This window comes from Sorex araneus, chromosome 2 (assembly GCF_027595985.1).
Source record: "Sorex araneus isolate mSorAra2 chromosome 2, mSorAra2.pri, whole genome shotgun sequence".
Taxonomy (NCBI): domain Eukaryota; kingdom Metazoa; phylum Chordata; class Mammalia; order Eulipotyphla; family Soricidae; genus Sorex; species Sorex araneus.
Genome location: NC_073303.1, coordinates 321274445 through 321294055, shown reverse-complemented (window position 1 = coordinate 321294055; position 19611 = coordinate 321274445). Strand labels below are relative to the sequence as shown.

Here is a 19611-nt window from a genome sequence, read left to right as displayed (position 1 = left end):
TTGGAATTGCTTCCTCTGAGTGTTTATGTTGGTTGGTGGCTACAGTTAGGAGCTTTTGTATGCACACAGTGAGTTATGGAGAGGTGACAAAATGTGTGGTCATGGATTATAGTGTAGCGGCCCTGCTCTTTGCAGGCAGGGGTAATCCTGACCTGGGGTGTGGGGCAGGGTGGCGATCCTAAGTGCGAAGCCAGTCCAGCCCTGTCAGCTGCTGGGCTCGCCTCGGTGTCCTGGACCAGGAGAATTCATTTTTTGATTGGTATCTTAATTACATGAACTCAAAAAAAGAAGAAATCTCCATCTGACCCAACAGGTAGGAAATGGGATGTTCATGCAAAAAATTGCTTTCAAAATATGGATTAATTTAACAGAATTGCATAAAATAAACATCTCTCTTGTGTTGTATGACAGTCGTACAAAATATGTTCAGATAGCCAAATCACAAATGTTATTTCTGAACTAAAGTTCACAAAAATACAAATCTCAAAGGTTTTTTTTTTTTTTTTTTTGCTTTTTGGGACACACCTGGCGATGCACAGGGGTTACTCCTGGCTCTGCACTCAGGAGTTACTCCTGGCGGTGCTCAGGGGACCATATGGGATGCTGGGATTTGAACCCGGGTCGGCCGCGTGCAAGGCAAACGCCCTACCCGCTGTGCTATCACTCCAGCCCCCAAATCTCAAAGGTTTTACTAAGTGCTAACATAAAATTTATGAAACAGAATGACTAGAAAGGTTATGGTTTGAAATTATTTCTTTACAAACATTTTTTTAATTGAATTACCATGAAATCGATTGATCGATTCACATCGATTCATCCCGTTGCTCATTAATTTGTTTGAGCGGGCACCAGTAATGTCTCTCATTGTGAGACTTATTGTTACTGGTTTTTGGCATATCGAGTATGCCATGGGTAGCTTGCCAGGCTGTGCTGTGGGGGTGCGATACTCTCGGTAGCTTGCTGGGCTCTCCAAGAGGGGCGGAGGAATCGGACCGCATGAAAGGCGAACGCCCTACCGCTGTGCTATTGCTCCAGCCCTGCCATGAAATACAGTTACAAAATTGCTTATCATTGGGTTTCAGTCATACAGTGTTCCAGCACACTTCAGCAGTGTACATTTTCCACCACCAATGTCTCCAGTCTCCTGTCCCCCTCTCTCAGCTTGCCTTTATGGCAGGCACCTCTCTCTCTCTCTCTCTCTCTCTCTCTCTCTCTCTCTCTCTCTCTCTCTGTCTCTCTCTCTCTCTGTCTCTCTCTCTCTCTCTCCTTTTGGCATTATGGTTTGCACTACAGGTACTGAAAGTTTATCATGTTTCTCCCTTTACTTACTTCCTGCACTCAGTTCTTGTCCAAAGTTCATTTCCAATATCTTTGTTGCATTGGTTCATTCTCTATCTTAATTGCCCTCCCCCGACAACACTTGTGGCAAGCTTTCAACTGTGTACTAGTCCTTCTGGGCCTTGTTGGTTTGAAATTATTTTACAGTATTTTAATATCACTAGTATGTGCTAATATCATCTGTAGCTAACGACCGAATTTTAATCAGTAATTTCCAGCTCTGGAAGCCTCTGGATCAAAAAAGTCTAGTACTTTTTTTTTTTTTCACTATTCATGCTCTTACTGTAAGAATTGTAAAAATTCACAAAATCTCACATTGGTATCATCACCTCTATCCCCCTAAAAATTACTATCTCCAGGAATTTTTTTTTACTGGGACTTCAGCAGCAATTTTCCCCTATCCACAGAGCTACTCAGAGCCCAAAAGTATGCTGCATTAAAAAGAGAATTTGTTAGGCCAGGTGATTACACAAGTAGGCCACTTGTCTTACATGTCTTACATGCAGCCAAGCCAGGTTTGATCCAGATCACTACATATACTCCCCAGAGCCCTGTCAGGAATAAACCCTGAGCACATCTAGGTGTGATCCAAAAAACAAAAATAAAATAGTTTGTTGATGAAATCATAGGCTGAGCAGAACAGGGAGTGGTCCCTGCTTTCCCCCACTCCATCTTTGTGGGAGTGGTTCCTATAAGCTAATGAAATAATAAAATTAAATTAAATAAATTATGATGTTGAGGAACCCAACCTTCAGTGCAAAGGTGAAGTCAGGGTACAGACTTGACCTTTGCCACTTCCTCCTCTTCTGGACAGTGGAAATAAAATATGCCTCAGGCAGTGATGTGAAGAGGAAATGCGGTTATGGAGGTGAAAATTCCGCCCCCCTCCCCCCCGTCCTCCTCCCAATCAATCAGTAGTAGAAAAATTTCTGTCCTTGTTGCCAAAGTTGGTTATCACAAGGGGAGGGTGGTGGACACAGTGTTGGCAAGTCCGAATTGAAAGTTCAGGTAATTCCACAGAGGATTCTCCGCTAGTCCTTGGTACATGCAGTGGGAAGGCCTTTCTTTACCATAAACTCAGCTGCTGTGGGCAAACCAAAATGAGAATGTGCTCAATCAGCTCAGAATTTACCTAAGGATAAATACTGAGCAGCTTGACTTGAGGGCTGGGGATGTAGCTTAGTGGTTGAGAACTCAGTGCCCTTTAAGTATAAGATCCTAGGTTCATCTTCAGCATCCCCCAGAATATAATGTATGGTAGACATGCTACTTTTATATTTACATGAATACAAAATGTTTTATATTTATATAGATATGTGTTTCTCTTCCAGAATTAATTATGTTGAAAGGCTGCATCTTGCCTTAGGCATGACAACTGGTTTTAGTCATTTCAAAGAAATATTATTCTTCAAAGGTACCATGTAAATGCAACTGCTTCTTTCTGAATCTGAGTATTGTTTGTCTTGAGATTTATAGTTATTACAAACTAAACAGGTCACACTTGCTGGAAGAGGTGCATAGTGTTCCAGACAACCATCTCCAAATTCATGACCAAAAACCCAAAGTAGGAAGTACAGGAATGGGCAGGTCTGTGCAGCTTGAACAAACCTCTCTGCTTCACCATTTCTTTTTGCCATTTCTGAAAGCAGCCTTGCCCTGAGTAAGTGGGCCAGAACCCTTCCAGAGCTGTCTCCGTGTTTGTCTCTTAGTGGCTCGGTGACATGGCCAGACCTTATATGTCACGTAGGCCAAAGACTGAGATCCTTGAATGACTGTCATGAACCCTCTAGCAGAGAAGGTGGGCCACTGACAAAGCAGGGGACAATATGAGTATGGTCCTCGACAGAAATCAGGGTGGTGTTACTGAAAGGGAAGATAAGCAACCTGAGTCATGAAAGACATGTGTTCCATCTGCTCCTGCGGTCACACACTGTGGAGGTGCGTGTAGCCAGACGATTCCCGTTCCAGTAAGAGCTGCACCACTTCTGACCTCTTTTACTTCTGGAGGCACAAAACCACATCTTTAGCTAGAAAGTGGCCTTCCAGCAAATTTACAACCTATCAGAGAGGTACCCCTGGGGGGCCCCTCGCTTCCCTCCCCTTGTCCCAGGGTCATGTAAACGCTGTCACTGGGAACAGTCACCCTGGCCCAGCTTAGGAGACAGGATCTGTGGGTGGCGATTTGGGTTTTCACCTCCTGGTGTAAACTCAGCATGTTTTTCTAAATCTGCTTCTCCACTTGTGGAAGGATATAGAAGATCTCAGTCTCCCACTGCTCTTATTGGGATACCCTGGGGTCTGAAGTCTGTCCCTCAAACAAGCTTGTACTTCTCATGTCCCTAGGCTGCTTCTGACTGCCTTGGGGTCACTTCTGCAGCTCCATTTCCTGTGTTTCAGATCAGCACTGGCAGTCAGACTCCATGGCGGTGGGATTGTGCTTCTACCTCCTCTATTCCAGGCGCTACCTGGGAAGACTGACAGGTGGACTTAGGCTACAGCAACCAAAGAACTGAGCATTCATCCTCTTATTCTTTATTTCCCACTTAGAACTCCATAGCCGCACATGGCTGGGGTGTGGAGTAGCTCAGTCATCTTGACTCATGCAGTTGCCACGAAATAGAGCCCTCAAAGAGGCGCGACCTGATTGAACTCCTACAAGAGGAGAGATTTTGTTTTCAAGTATTTTTCTTCTGAATGAACAGCCTCCTGCCAGATTTGCCTGAGAATTGTATTCCACAACACAAATGAAAATCAGTATTCTATGCTTGAAGACATTGTCGCACACAGAAGAGACGGAATAATAAAGCTTTATTTGAAATGCCATCTGGATAATTCTGAGACCCTGTCACTGACATGATATAAAAGCCATTTCATATATAGCACCATGCCCACAGATTGCTATGCCCAGTATGGACAGGTAGGTCCTGAGACTGCCAAGTATCATAAGCACAGACTGTGTTGATAGCTGCGCCATAGCCAATGCCACCCATCAATGTCAGAGGCATATTCAGTTACTCGGTAGACCATCACTGCCATGGCCCTCAGAGTCCTCAGCTCCCCAGCCCTGTCCCATACTCCTGAATAACCCCCATTGCAGGGGAAAGGCAGGGTGACCTTTCTCTGTCCACAGGAACCCAGTGCAGCAGCCCCCCTAGAATCCCCCAGCCAGCATGCTTGCCTAAGGAAGCTGCACTTTGTGACTGAATGACTTCTACCCTCTAGCTAATGGTTGGAGGAATTAAGGCACATTAAGACTGAGAGTGAGACTTGTAAGAGGGATTCCAAGACTCACATACAAAGGTGCTTACCACCATCAGGCAGGGTTTGCTACGACCAGGTGCTTGCCAGTACATGCTCCATCCAATCACCTGATTTTACACTTTCCCTGGATAACCCCACATACTTGGAGCATGCTGTTTTATCAAGAGGCATCCAAGGTGGGAAGGGGGAGATTTTTCCAGATATCAGCTTCTAGATCATAGAACAAACAACTGGAGCCACTTAGGAATGAAAAGGTAGTCATATTCATACCACAGTTTTTAGGTTATTTCATGATACACAAACCGAGGGAGGTAGGACTATTCACCAAAAATGGTTGCCAAGAACTTCAAAGGTGTTTCCACAGTTTCTCCAGGTGCAGAGGCAAAAAGGGGAGATTTGCTTAACCCTAAATTCTTAATTCTGAGCATGTCTAAAAATCACATTTTCCTGTGTGTGCTTGGACATTGTTCCTCTGAAATATAAAAATGCAAAAATAACATCTCTGCATTTCCTACCTGGAAACACCTGGAAAACAATGACTGTGTGGCACTGAAGTCACCGATGCTAAGAAACTCTCTGCCCAGCTGTCCCCTCATCTAGTCAGCAGGGACACAGGTGCAGAGCAATGGCTTTTCATGACTTTTCATTTTAAGGAACTAGAATCAGGACCAGGGGAATAGTGTCAGCCACAGCTGACAGAACATCTCTGTCACTGCACAACAGAAGGGGAGAGGGGACTCTGGAGCAGATGACACCACAGCAGTGTGGATCAGATGCTGAAGACGACAACCTCGGAGCTGCAGAGGAAGCCAGCTGCAGGGATGCTCTCTAGAAGGGAAGCCAAAGGCGTGGGCTTGCTGGTCAGTGAGTCTTCTGACGCTTGTCTTGGTACTTCTGGTAGGCATTCAGAATTTCCTTGATGACGCTGGGGTCCTCGAGGGTGGTGGTGTCCCCCAGATCCTGAGTCCCGCCTGTCACTATCTTCCTCAGGAGCCTTCGCATGACCTTTCCAGAGCGAGTCTTAGGAAGACGCTTCACTACCTAGCAAGGAAGGGGGGTATGGATGTGGCACTGGCAGCTTCGAGTCACCAGTGAAGGGTGGATGTGAGCCCACCTCAGAATGGGGGTGGGGTGAGGATGGGGGCTGAGTGGTCTCTGGTCCTATTTCCACATAATTTGGATCTAAAGGAAAGGTTCAATCATGAGTCATGCTCAACCTTTCACCAAAGATGGCCTCTCGTTTTTAACCCGCTTCGGTCATCTCCCCGCCAATACTCGAGTTTCTTCCAGGGAGCGACACTACCACCAGAATGCCAAAGCTCACCTCCATTCCTGGCTCTGGGGTGTAGTTGGTTTTGTCTTATCTAAAAGTTCAGCGTCCCTTGAGAGAAAAATGTCCTCGTGGTAATTAGCATTTGAAAATTTTACACTGAAGATGTTTTTCAAAGCCTGGATGGCAACAGCAGTGGCAAGGCATTAAGAACCTCTCTGGGCTCTAAACTCTTTGGAAAAGCTCAGTACACCTGGGGGCAGGGGATGGGTATTTTAGGTCTCCCTGAACTCTGGTTTTTTTTTTTTTCTTTTGGCTTTTTGGATCACACCTGGCGATGCTCAGGGGTTATTCCTGGCTCTGCACTCAGGAATTAGTCCTGGCGGTGCTCGGGGGACCATATGGGATGCTGGGAATCGAACTCAGGCCAGCTAAGTGCGAGGAAAACGCCCTACCTGCTGTGCTATCGCTCCAGCCCCAGGTCTCCCTGAACTCTGAGCAACAGAATGTGCCTCCCTGCGGGACTGAACGGCTGGTGAGGGTCTTGCTGCAGCTGGAAAGACTCACTGCAGTGGCAGTAGAGTAGCAGGGTTCAGCTTTCAGAGGGGACATTTACTTACCAGCATCTGGTCAGGCACAGCGTATTTGGCGATCTTGGTGGCCACTGCTGACCTGAGCTCATTCACCAACACATCTGTGTCTCCGACATCATCTTTCAATACAATAAAGGCAAATGCAGCTGGAAGAAAAAGCAAAGGTTTGCTGTCAGCCATCACCCACATTTTCAGCAACCACCACAGACCCAAAGGGCTAGTCGTTCATCTGCTGGTGACCTTGAAGCCAGTGGGTTTCTCCGGTGACAACCTGAAAGGCCTTTTCCTGTTTCCATTCAAAGGGACAGCAATGCCCTGGGGGCAATCATGTGGAACTGTGAGTGGAAAATAGGCCACATGGTTCTGAATCCATGGGTGTGGGTCCAGTATGCAGGACACAGCACACAGCGTTCAGGCTACTTAACTTGACATGGGATGAAGTTTCCAATGGAGGGCCTCCATCGCAGAAGCCAGCTAGAGCCACTGCTAGCCAAGGGGAGGAGCCAGGCTGAAGTCAGGGGAGCTGCCAGGGTGCAGTTTGAGGATTAGTGAGCCCAGGAGATGGTGGAGGAACAGAGCATCACTCAGACCAAGTGCCAGCAGAGGGACAGGACAAATATATACACAGTTTCACAGTTGGCTGTGGGGCTTCTTCTGAAGTGTTGACTTTTATTGTAAGTTAACACCGACAGAAATCAAGGAAATGTTGATTGTCATACCTACAGGAGCGATAGCAGAGCGGGTAGGGCATTTGCCTTCCACGCAGCTGACCCAGGTTCAATTATTCTGTCCCTCTCGGGGGGCCCAGCAAGCTACCAAGAGTATCCCACCCGTGCAGCAGAGCTTGGCAAGCTACCTGTGGTGTATTCAATATGCCAAAAACAGTAACAACAAGTCTCACGATGGAGACATTACTGGTGCCCGCTCGAGCAAATCGATGAACAACAAGATGACACTGCTACAGTGCTACAGCTGCTTAGGATGTGGGGAAGAGGAGCCTGGGACGGCCAGAGGAACCAGGAGCAGGCCAGGCCCCTCCCCCTCTCCGCAGCCATGCTCCTGCAGCTCAGAACAGCCCACACAGGCGCTTCATGCTATAATTTTTCTCTCTTGTTTTTTTATAGTACAAGATAGATTCCCCCCTCACTCCAGTTTAGTGCTCTTTTTCCTTTTTTTTTATACAGACATTTAAACAAAGGTTAAATTTTATCATGGGTTAAATTAAAGAAAGTGAGAAAATCATGACACAAAAGTGTGGTGGGAAGGCAGATGACAGCTGGGATATGCTAGGATTGGCTGTCTCTGAGAGCAGGAGGAAGAACACACCATCTCAGGCCGCTCAGGTGGGCTTCGCAGTCCCGTCTCACAGGGCAGGGTAGGGAAGGGCAGGGCTGGGCAGGGCCAATAAGCCCAGACTAACAACCACCAACCACCCTCTCTCAATGTCCTCAGGTTTCTCCAACTCCAAGATTGCCTCCTTGACTGGCACATAAATAAAAATATTTAGACACTAACTTACATAGTTTACAATAGGTTTTCCTATTGTAAAAAGGAATTCCTATTCCTATCCACCTGGATCAGCCTGAGGGTGTGGATACAGCTTTACAGCGCGTGAAATGCGCCTCCACTTCCCAGGCACCAGTGAACTCGAAGTGGAGAACAGAGTTGGCAAAAACATTGTAATTGTGGATTCTCAGTGCCCACAGCACATGACTGTGTCAAAAGACATCCGTCAGACTCCTGTCCAGGGCCCCAGCACTTGAAACCAGCTGGTGACGAGACACTGCATGTCATGGCGTAGAGCTGGCCCCAAGGGCTCGGCAAGCACATCCGAAAAGACTGTGTATATGGCATTCTGCTCTCATCCTGGGGCAACCAGAGAACTACGCACACACGATAGAGAGCCGTTGTAGGGTTACTGAGGACCAAACAGCTCACAGCTGTGTGTGAGCACGTGTGCTTAACGGAGGACAGTGGCAGGGCTTGTGTTATAGAACGGCAGGTAGAGCATCTGCCTTGCACGCTGCTGACCTGGGTTAGCTCCGAGGTATCCCATAAGGTTCCCTGAGCCCACCAGGAGTGATTCCGGAGCACCGAGTCAGAAGTAAGCACAGAGTGTGGTCCCCCAAACAAACCAAGAAAAAAAAAGGGGGACAAGTGGAGACTGCTCAGAAATCCAAGACCCTGCCTAACAAGTGCTCTTCAGCATCCTCACCCCAGAGCTCCTCATGAGAGAAGAGAAAGCCAATAAATTTTCACAAAAAGTTCCAAGCGCTCAAAGTCTATTACCAGTCAAGGTGCTCCCTGTGAGGGTGCTCACCTTCGCCTTTGATGTCATGGGGGTAGCCGATGACAGCTGACTCGGGCACTGAGGGGTGGTTCGCCTGTGCAGAACAGAACAATGAGTCATAGTCTGTCGGCGGGAGGATGAACCCAGGGCGCAGGCAGCTGCTCCAACCCCAAGGCAAACAGCACCTACACGGATGCACTTGAGCTGTCAGGGACAAGGCTGGCCCATGCTCACCAAAGCATCCTCGATCTCCGCTGTGCCCAATCGATGCCCGCTGATGTTGATGACATCATCCATGCGCCCTGTGATCTGGTAATAGCCACCCTCAGTGCGGTAGGCACCGTCTCCCGTGAAGTAGTAGCCTAAGTCACAGCAAGGGGACTCAGTGACAGCACTCTGACCTCCCTCCCTGGGAGGGAGCAGGACTCAAGGCAGAACCCAGGGCCCACCCTTCTACTATGGAAGGAAGTTATGGACCTTAGATTATAGATAGGAGAAGTACAGGAAGGAAAGAAAGATGGGGTGTAAGAAGAGGCAGATGAGAAGTAACCAGTAGGGCCAGTGGCCTCGGGCACATTGGTGAAGTAAAGCTGTGGTGTAGGCATACACCTAAACCACAGAGTCAACAGCGCTGAAAGCATGATTCCAAAAGACAACAACCAACTTTAAAATGTGCTTGTCAGGGAAGCAGGCTGGCAGGAGGGAGGGACTAGCAGGAGTCAGGCTGGCAGGAGGCTGGTGGGGGGAGGTTCACACTGGGAGAGGGACTGGTGCTGGAATATGGTACATCTGAAGCTCCAGTATAACTTTGTAAGTTATGCTGCCTTAATGTAAATTTAAAAATAAATAGAAATGGTAAGTAGAACATACTTACCAGAGCATGTGGAGGATGGAATGGGAAGTTATTGTTTATGGGTATAAAATGAAAAATTCTGGACATAGATGATAGTGATGATGGTATAGCAATATGAATGCATTTAATGCCACTAAGCTTCACACTTAAAGAAATAAAGCATATTTCATAGTCTATGTTTTTTTTAAATCACAATAAAAAATAAAGACAAAGCATAACAAAATTATGAAGAGTTAAAGTTCAGCACCCTGCTGTGTCCCTTTCCTGAAGTCCCCTGGCTCTGGAGGAGACAGGAGGCACCTTGAAACTGCCCTCTGGCTGTGTGAGAGAGAAGGGCAAATGTTCTGGCGATTTAGCTGTGACACCAAGTAAAGTCCTGCTATGTAGGGGAGTATGTGCAAGGCCCTTCAAGCAAGGTATCTCCACTGCAGATTAGTCTGAGACTGAAGGCGACAGTTCCATCTGGGACTCTGCACCTGCCAGCTCCAGGCCAGAGCCTAAGAGCCAATGGGAAAAAATAAACACCAACTGGAAGAAGCCCACTGGCATCACGATCATGGTCCAAGGTGACTTCTTCACTTTTCCTTCCTAAAAGCTTAATAGCATGCCATAATCCAATGCTAAAAAATGTTGGGAACACTTCTACTGAACCCCCCAGGGAAGCAAGGAATAGTGCTCAGCTGGTGCCTCAAAGAGTCTGATTCTAATTTCCACCCTTTACTCAACAAGAAAAATGTGTTAATGCATTTTCTCAATGATAAATATAGCAGGGAGGGAAATAGGCCTGATGCATTCACTAGGGCCAACTCACCTGGATAAGCCCTGAAATAGGCGTCCATGAACCTCTGGTGGTCTCCATAGATGGTCCTGGCCATGCCTGGCCACGGCTGGGAAAGGCACAGGGCCCCAGAGACATCCCCGCCCTCCACGATGTTCCCCTATAGATGTGGATACAGTATGAGAGGATAGGCAGGCTGGTGTGGGGCAGGGACACAAGACCACCCCAAGGAGCTTCCAGAGCTTTCTAGAATTTTTCCCTCTGCAAGGACCTAGGCACTAGAGAGTTCAGTGGTGGCTCATGTACCCCCTCCACTCAGGTGCTGAGGTGTTTCTCTGTTCAACTATTCTTCTGATGGGAAGGGGTGGCCCTGGGGAGTCTGGACACACCTGATCATCCAGGAGAACAGGCACGATGCCAAAGAAGGGCCTCATGGCCATGCCAGAGAGGATCTCTGCCCCTTCTTCAGAGGGCCGAGGAGCAATGCAGATGCCGCCAGTCTCTGGGGAGGGGACACATATTGGACACAGGGGTGAGGACTCACTTATGCAGAACAGGGCCCTCCCAGGGGTTTGGACAGACACTCCATACTCTGTCAGAACAGGACTGGACTGGCCCTGGTGAGAACGAAAAGATGGTTTCCCAGAGGCAAACTAGGCTGCCCCCTCCACTGTGAGAACCAGAGAGGCCCACAGCAGAAGGCACTGAGGCAGAAGCTGTGATCCCCACAGTCAAATGGTGCTTTCTCCATTTCCAGCTGATGTGGAGTCTGTCCAGTGGAGTCACTTCAGCTCACCATGTGCAAGAGAAGGCAGAGGATGTTCACTGTCTGAACCAGCACCTCCTACACTGACTAGATTTGGTGCCCAGGAAGAATTGCGGTGTGCATTCTCCAGTGCTTGTCTCCACTAGCCAGCACGAACCTCCAGTGAGTCTGCCCTCCTCCTTCCTGTACTGCAGAGCTGTGCAGGGCATCTGACTTTTGAATTCTCTAAGGAGGAGCCCTACTCTGATTACCTCAGGAGTGGGTTTTTCCCCCAAACTCTAGTATATTAAATACTAAAGAGAAAATTAAATGCCACATTAAAAATTTCCTCTCCCACTGAAACTTAAATGTGGAGTCATGGTCCCTGAAACTATAGGGCCCTCTCACAGAGAGACTCTCCTGGTTGAGAAAGTGGTACCTAAGAGGATAATGCTGAACATCTTCACTTTCTTTCACCTTCACCCAGAGCTCAGAGGCAGCAGACTCATTTATAATCAAGACCACAGAGGCTCAGAGAAGCCAGGACACAATCCAAGCCTCACAGCAGGAAATACATCCAGACTCTAAGCTATCTAATTCCAGATACCAGGCAGTCAACACCACATAGAGGAGTTGAGACAAAGGTGGTGATGGGTCACTTCTACGTAGCCTGCCTGGACCCATCAGCTAGTGCTGGTGGTGACTGGTCATGTCTACACAGCCCCTGGTGCCAGTCAGCTAGTGGTGGTTATCTATCATGTTTGCAAGCCCCTTCTGTTCTGTCAGAAAGCTCTGGTGGTAATGATATTCTGCGTTCACTGACATGAAGCATCCAACTGTCAGAAAGCCCTCCCAAGCCAGCTCTTGCTCCCTCTTTCTGGGGGACTCTCACCTGTCTGCCACCAGGTATCCACGAGTGTACACCTGCTGTCACCCACCACCTTGTACAACCATTCCCAGGCCTCATGGTTGATCGGTTCTCCCACTGAAATCACACACAGAACACAAAAAATGGGTTAGAATATCTCAATAAATCAGAGAACCCAAAGGCATTTATGCTTGATAACTCAAGGGATATAGCTTTATGTCCTAGAGCACGTACAGGGAAACATGGAAAGCAGTCAGGTTCATTATGTTTGTATCCATTAAAGAAATACACAACACAATGAGATATTTTCACCATCGGAGAGTGAAAAAAAAAACAACAAATAGTTGACAAAAATGGAGACAAAGCAATATCATGCATGTATAAAGAAGAGTTTGGTACAGCAAATTGAAGTAGAGAGGCAACTCGGGTATTTCAGTACTTAAAAAGGCACATACTCAATATGATTTTGAATGACTGTTTGGGAAAATTATCTATTAAAGCTAAACACATTTCTCCTATTAACAAAAAACATAGCTATATCCTAAAGAAACTAGTGAATGTATCCACTAAAAGCAAACATCAGTATATTCACAGCAGTCAAAACCAAATCTTCCCATCAAGACTGGAATGAGTAAATAGACTGGCACATGTCATGGACCAGAAAACTTGATAGCATGAAGATAGTAACCTTTGCCACATATATTGGGATTAACATCAGACATAGTTCTGAACAAAAGCAGCAGAACAAAGATGGCAAAAACCATCATGTATATTCAGATGAGGGAATGCAATGTTTTAAGGCATGGGGATGCTTAGCGTACTGATGAACCATTGGCCCCAGAGTTCAGGGAGAAGAAGGACAGGGAAGGATAGAAATCAAAGGGAGATATAGACAGGGAGCAGGGGTCAAGGGTGTGAGTCTAACCATGGAGTGGTTTAGTTAAATGTTCAAATCATAGAGTCAACAGCACTGAAAACAAGAAATGTAAACTTAAACAGCCAAATTTAAATGTGTGTCAGGTCCCACACTCACATCCCACAGCCTCCTCCATGTAAGGAACAGGCCAGCTTCATGGCTTCACTATTTATCTCAGGAAAGATGCAAGCCAACCTGCTGGGACTTATGAGTACACCAGTCTTCTAGCTTAAAACTCTGGAGCACCTTGGGAGGGTGATGGGAAGAGTCTACCTGCCAAAGTGCTGGCAGCTGCACTCATACCTTACAGCTGCTGCCATGTAAACCACACAAATGGCCCAACTTGACTGCTTCAAGACTGATCTTTACGGAGATGCCAAGCCAATGAATTATTCCAGGTTCATCCTTTTACAGGCTGAGAATTCTGGGGTCATCTTGGATGGTGACAGGCATCCCCCTCTCCCTAACTCCCAGATTGCAGAAAGATCCAATAGCGACACCCACATCTCACTGCCATGTAAGCAGCAACCCAAATTCACAGTTTCACCACCAATCTCAGAAGAGATGCAAGTCAAGCCAAGCTGCTGAAATTCACTGGCCCAGTTCTACAGGTCCTAGAGGTCCTGGAATGCCCCACCTCCAAATTCCACAACACTGACAGCCCATCAGGAGCACAGAAGATTGGATAGGAAAGTAGCATAGAAGCCAAATAAACTCAACCAACAATAACTCAGAAAGCTCAACTAGCAACAAACAACTTAGTAAACGCTTAACGACTTTGATGAACTCATTGTGAAATTTAACAGTTTTCAAAATTTTCTTTTATGAAACAATTTTTTGATAATTGTATTAGCCGTTTGGTTGTAATAAACAATATAAAATAAATTATTTTGTGCTTGCTGAGGAGGCAATAACCTATGGAAGCCTTTGGGAGGTGATGAGATTATGAGGGTGGAGTTCTGATGAAAGGCAGTAGTGCCCTTATGAGACAGCCCTTTGTATTCTTTGAGAATACAGTGAGAAGGTCTGCCCATGAACCAAGAAGTTCTCACCAGAGATACACCATATTGGTGCTCTGACTTTAGATTCCAGCCTCCATAAACATGAGAAATTAATTCTTTTTTTAATGAGAAATTAATTCTTGTTGTTTATAAGCCACCCAGTACATGGCACTGTGAGAGCTGCCCAAACAGACTGACATAACTTGATGCAAGAGCCCCCGGCAGGAGCTCACTGAGTTAGTGTCACTAATGCCCATAGCACAGGATCTATGTGTAGCCAACCTGGAGAGGTCTCTTGAGTCCATGCTGCCTCTGTGTCTGGCAGGCCAGTGTGGAATGTATACTGACTCAAACTCAAGCACATCCCCAAGAAGAAGGCAAGAATCTCCATGGTTGCCCTGAAGTATATGGAAAATCAGTGTCTTGATAAAAATTAAACCTTGTAAATCACAGAGGCATGGATCTCCACAGGAGGATTTGGACAAACTTTCAAAGAATACAGCTCAGTTTAATGGAAATCTCTGCATACTGATGAGTTCAAATAAGCACTTGGCTCCCCCCTGACCTGCTGCAAGGTTCAGGACCCGATGGTGCAAAGAGGGGGTAGCGCAGCACTGCAGGCAAAGCACACAGGATCCTACTACCTTCACAAGCGCTGTCCCACCACCCGCTACCCAGCACCCAGTAACACAGCCAGTGCCTTCCTCCACAGAGGTATCTGGCAATAAAGACACATTTCTGAGTTGGGGAGATAAGACAGGGGTTAAGGTCTTGCATTTGGCTGGCCCAGATTCCATCCTAGCACTGCGTAACATTCCCTGAACACAGGAACAGGAATGACCCTGAACACCACTAGCTGTGTCTCCAAACCCCAAAACCCAAATCTGATGATTGTCCCCAGTCACTTCCTCTGAAAAGACACGGAGCATATTCATGCCCTGACTAAAAAGAGCAAGGAAATTTTCCAGACTTGTATTCAAGGTCACACCTGATAACAAGTGTGGGGGTATAAAGGAATATCAGCCAGCAAAAGCAGAGAGAACAAACACGATGGCTTCTACCTCCCAGGAGAATCTAACCTTAACCTCACACTTCTTTCCAGAATGATTCCATATGCCTTGGTGACAATAAAAATTCCAAGCAGGTATTGCTTTTGGATGCCCAACTCTGCTTGGAAGTGTCCACAGCAAGAACAGCACCCAAATTCATGTATCGCGGTACTTGGGAGTCATAAGGAGTCTCTGATGCAGTTTGATTCCATGCAGTTGCTCAGGTGAGGCCTTAACCGACTTGGTAAGGGCTTTTAATAAAATAAAGCCCAGGACCAGACAGACAGCCACAGAGAACCTGACTGGCCATGGTTGACTTGAGTTGCATCCCTGGCACCACAGAAGGTCTCCCAAGCCCTGCCAGGAGTAGCCCTGAATAGCCCAGTGTGTTCCCAAAACAAATAAAACAAACAGACAAACAAAAATGAAGCAGAGGATTCAGACAGCACCTCAGAGTTAGCACCCATGGTCTGTGGGGGGACATGGGATATCCTGATTAGTATCATCAGATGTGGCCATGTAGATTTCTTGATTAAAACTCCTTATCCCTTCCCTGACTCTGGTTGAGCACAGAACTTGCTCTCCTGCTGCAAGGGGGGTCACTCACCTGAGCCCAGGGTACGGAGGGATGAGCGGTCATACTTTGTCACCCAAGCAGGACCGTATTTCATCAAGAGCCGGTAAGCTGTTGGGGCACCGTAGAATTGATTGATTTGTAACCTCTGCACCGTCTCCCAGTACCGACCTACAAAAGTCAGAATTCCCTGTTAGTCTGAGAGCCAACCAATATCAACTGTAAACTTCAAAATCAGTCACCAGTTACAGCCTGCACACGTGTGCAACATGTCAGTGCTTAAAACACCCACAAGGGCACGTATGAGTTCTCAGGAGCACCTGCGAGTACCCACATCCCCTGTGAGTGCTCACCTACAAACATCCAACACCGAGACTACCAAGAGGATGGGGACGGGGGTCGTGTATGCACCCTCTCCCAGCTCCCTTGCAATATGGTGGGGTCTCTGCTCAGCTCTGGACCATGGTACCGACGGGATGGATCCCACTTGGGAGAGGGGAGGGATCCATCCACAGTGGCATTGCTGTGAATTAAGATGAAATATTGCAGGTAACATTATTACCTGATATTCACACTTAGCTGGTTCCAAAGAGGTGGCCGAGGCTTCCCTTGGAGCAGAGTGGCCATCAGGCACAACTACCTCTCAGCCAAGCACAACTTCCCACAAGCTCACGCTCACTGCAGAGGGGCAGCAGAGCTCGGGGTGGCCACAGTGGCTGCACTTCCTGCCAACCAGCTCCTTCCCCTGTGGAATCCCCTACAGAGTCTTTCTAGGAGGCTAGAAAGGAGGCAGAGAGGGGCGAAGAGATTTCATACACATCACTGTCAGCACCCTGGAGCACGTGCTTAGAGACCTCTGGCAGACTTCCCAGCCTTAAGTGCCTCGAAACAGAACGTTGGGGACGCTGACCCGTGAGAGGAGGAGGCCACTTTCTCAACGGGACTCTTCATCATGGAGGTGATTTCAGGGCATAAGCGGCCACTCCTATTACAAAGCCTGGTTCTGAAGGTGCAGGGCAGGGCTGGGAAGGGTCCCTTGCTCCATCGGAGATGATGTGGCAGGTCGGGGCTTTGAGGAGGGGCCAGACAGACTCAGGTGGCCAGAGAGGTGGGAGGATTAAAGAGAGAGGTTGGGGTGTGGCAGTGGAGCAGGCACTGTCGGGCAGTTCCCTGATAGGCCAGATTCCTGAGCCACTGCTCTGCTCTGACCCCAGCTTCCAGAGAGCCCACAGAGCCCACAGAGGCACCACCCGCCCAGAGCTGGGCAGTGCTCCACCCTGCAGCCCTTTCCACCACCCTCATTCTTCCTGCCCCCACCAGAGACACCACTGACATCCCCCAGGCTCACCAGCATTTGGGTAGATCGGGGTGCTCTCAAAAAGGACACTGGTAGCTCCGTTGCAGAGAGGGCCATACACCACGTAGCTGTGTCCTGTGATCCAGCCAATGTCAGCTACACAGCCAAAAACATCACCAGGCTGGTAGTCAAACACGAGCTGTGGAAAGAGAGGAGTGTCAGGAGCCTGTCACCTGCTCCCGGAAGCCACTCATGCTCTCTGACTAGCACAGAGAGCAGAACCTGTGTGGGCACTGGGGGCTTTTTCCATCACAGGAGAAGAAGGATGGTCCTGGTTCCTGCAGCACCGTCACAGATATGGCCTCGGCATGGCACAAGCCTCAGGGGCAGGGCTCTGGCCCGGACCAAGTGATCCTGTTGGGTGGCCTGGGTCCAAGTAGAGCTACAGGGCCTTCAGGATGGGGATGCCATGCTATGGCATGGACAATGACCACCCTGCATCACAGTGTGACTTCATCTAGTTGTACATCGAAAAAGGGCATGTGGGGTCTGATATGCAGTACTCACCTTGCTAGGGCACTTGCATTGCATATGGTCAATCGTGATGAGTCCCCTGCACCCCACATAGTTCCTAAGCACTGCCAGGATTGGTCTCTGAGCACAGAGCTAGAAGTATGCCCTGAGCATTGCTAGGCATGGCCCAAACATGAAAATAAAAAAAATTTAAGTGCCAAAATGAACCAAGAAGATAGCACAGGGCTAAGGATCTTGCCTTGCATTTGGCCGACCCTAGTTTGATCCTCAGCACAGCATAGGGATCCTGTTAGCTAACTGCTAGTTAGATCCTGCCAGGAGCTAACACTGAGCACAAAGCCAGGAGTAAGCTCTGAGCATTACCAGGTGTGACCCCAAACCAAAAGAAAACTTAAACGGGCACTGTTCTGTGTTCTGCATTGTTATACCAAAAATTAAAAAATCCTTTAAGAAGGTGCAAACAAAAATGAGAAGAAAAACCCCAAAGAACTCCTGTTGCTTTATTAGCACCTGAGGCCTGAGATAATCATCTCCTTTCTTCTGGCAAAGGCCCAACCTGAGACTGACTCTTCCTCTGGGAAAAGTGAATGGACAGGGTCCACTACAGGGTGAAGACACTTGAGAAAGGAAAACACGGGGCAGTGAGACTTTAAAAGACAGGGCGAGTCTTCCTAAATGACATGGGGCTTGGCTCACAGGGATTCACTAAGTGACATATTCTGTTGGCTGCTTTTCTTTTCTTTCTTCTTATTTATTTCTTCTTCTTATTATTATTTTACAGACTCTCTTTTACAGAGAGTTTCTTGCCCGCATGCCTGACTGTCTTCCCCGGGGCCCCTCGGAGGGGATGGGCTCCAGCTCCCTTCCTCACCCCAAGCAGAGCTTCCAATGGCCAAAGACCACCGGAACCTAGCCACAGCCATGCTCAAGGCCCCTCTCCACACATTTGGACAAGCCTCACACATGAAAGTACCAGCAGAGGAACCCAGGTATGTGTAGTCCCATCAACAGCCAACATCCAGAGACTTAAAAGCAAGCTCCCAGAAGCATGCGGCCACTTTGTGGCCACAAGATATCTTATAACCTACTTCTCCCTCTGGGAGAAACTAGCAAGCTACTGAGAGTTTCCTGTCCACATGGGAGAGCCTTGCAAGCTTCCCATGGTGTATCCATATGCCAAAGCCAGTAACAAGCTGGATCTCATTCCCCTGACCCTGAAAGAGCATCCAATGTGGCATCACTGGGAAGGCCGAGTAGAGAGAGGCTTCTAAAATCTCAGGGATAGGACAAATGGAGAGGTTACTGAGACCGCTTGAGCAATTCAACGATCAACGGGATTTTGTTATTCATGATTTTTTACAGAATTACCACGAGATACAGAGTTACAAAGTTTTCATGATCTGGTTTCAGTCATACAATGTTCCAACACCCAACTCTCCACCAGTGTACATTCCCCACCACCAATGACCCCGGTTTCCCTCCCCACCTCCTCACCTCACTGCCTGCCTCTATGACAGGCACTTTTCTTTTTACTCTCTCTCCTTTTAGGCATTATGATTTGCAATACAGATACTGAGAGGACAGCATGTTTGCTCCTTTGCCCACTTCCAGCCCACATCTCCCATCCAGAGAGAGATCCCTTCCAACCATCATTGTCATAGTGGTCCCTTCTCTAACCCAACTCTCCAAGCACCTGAGGCAGGCTTCCAGCCATGGAACAATCCTCCTGATCCTCATTTCTACTGTCCTTGGGTAGTCTCATACTATGTTTTTCTTAATATCCCACAAATGAGTGCAGTCATTCTACATCTGTCCCTCTCCTTCTGACTTATTTCACTCAGCATGATACTTTCAGTGTCCATCCATTTATAAGCGAATTTCATGCTGCTTTTCTGCATCTATGTTCCATTTCACAATTTAAATAACTATTTTGTTTTTGCTCATTTTTGAGCAAGTGCACAGAACCTTTTGGCCACAGCAAGGATATAGCTACATTCATTTGGAGTTTCCGGATATAGCTGAGACCAGGACCCCTGACCAGGTCCCAAAGCAGGGAGCACTTCCTCCAGGGTAGCCCATACTTCCTCATCACTGTTGTTAGGGCACCTAAAGGATTTTTTCTGGTCACAGTTGAGGGGGCCATACTTAGTGTGTTCTAGGGTCACCAAGCAATGCTGGAGATGAAACCCAGGATGTAAAAGATTTTTAAGTCAAGTCTGAGTCAAACTGCCAAATCTTTCCCAG

General features: G+C 47.6%; 1 protein-coding gene across 1 annotated transcript in view; it reads right to left on the bottom strand.

The window, feature by feature from the left end:
- Positions 1-4129: 4129 nt before the first annotated feature.
- ACSS1 (acyl-CoA synthetase short chain family member 1) overlaps positions 4130-19611 on the bottom strand; it is a 55795-nt gene continuing 40313 nt past the window's right edge. The window contains exons 6-14 of the mRNA XM_055129019.1: positions 16885-17032; positions 15570-15707; positions 12021-12113; positions 10773-10885; positions 10417-10543; positions 8987-9114; positions 8783-8846; positions 6490-6608; positions 4130-5640 (exon numbers count right to left, since the gene is read on the bottom strand). Coding sequence (XP_054984994.1) covers positions 5461-5640; positions 6490-6608; positions 8783-8846; positions 8987-9114; positions 10417-10543; positions 10773-10885; positions 12021-12113; positions 15570-15707; positions 16885-17032 — 1110 coding nt within the window. The 3' untranslated portion in view covers positions 4130-5460. The remainder of the gene's footprint in view (positions 5641-6489; positions 6609-8782; positions 8847-8986; positions 9115-10416; positions 10544-10772; positions 10886-12020; positions 12114-15569; positions 15708-16884; positions 17033-19611) is intronic.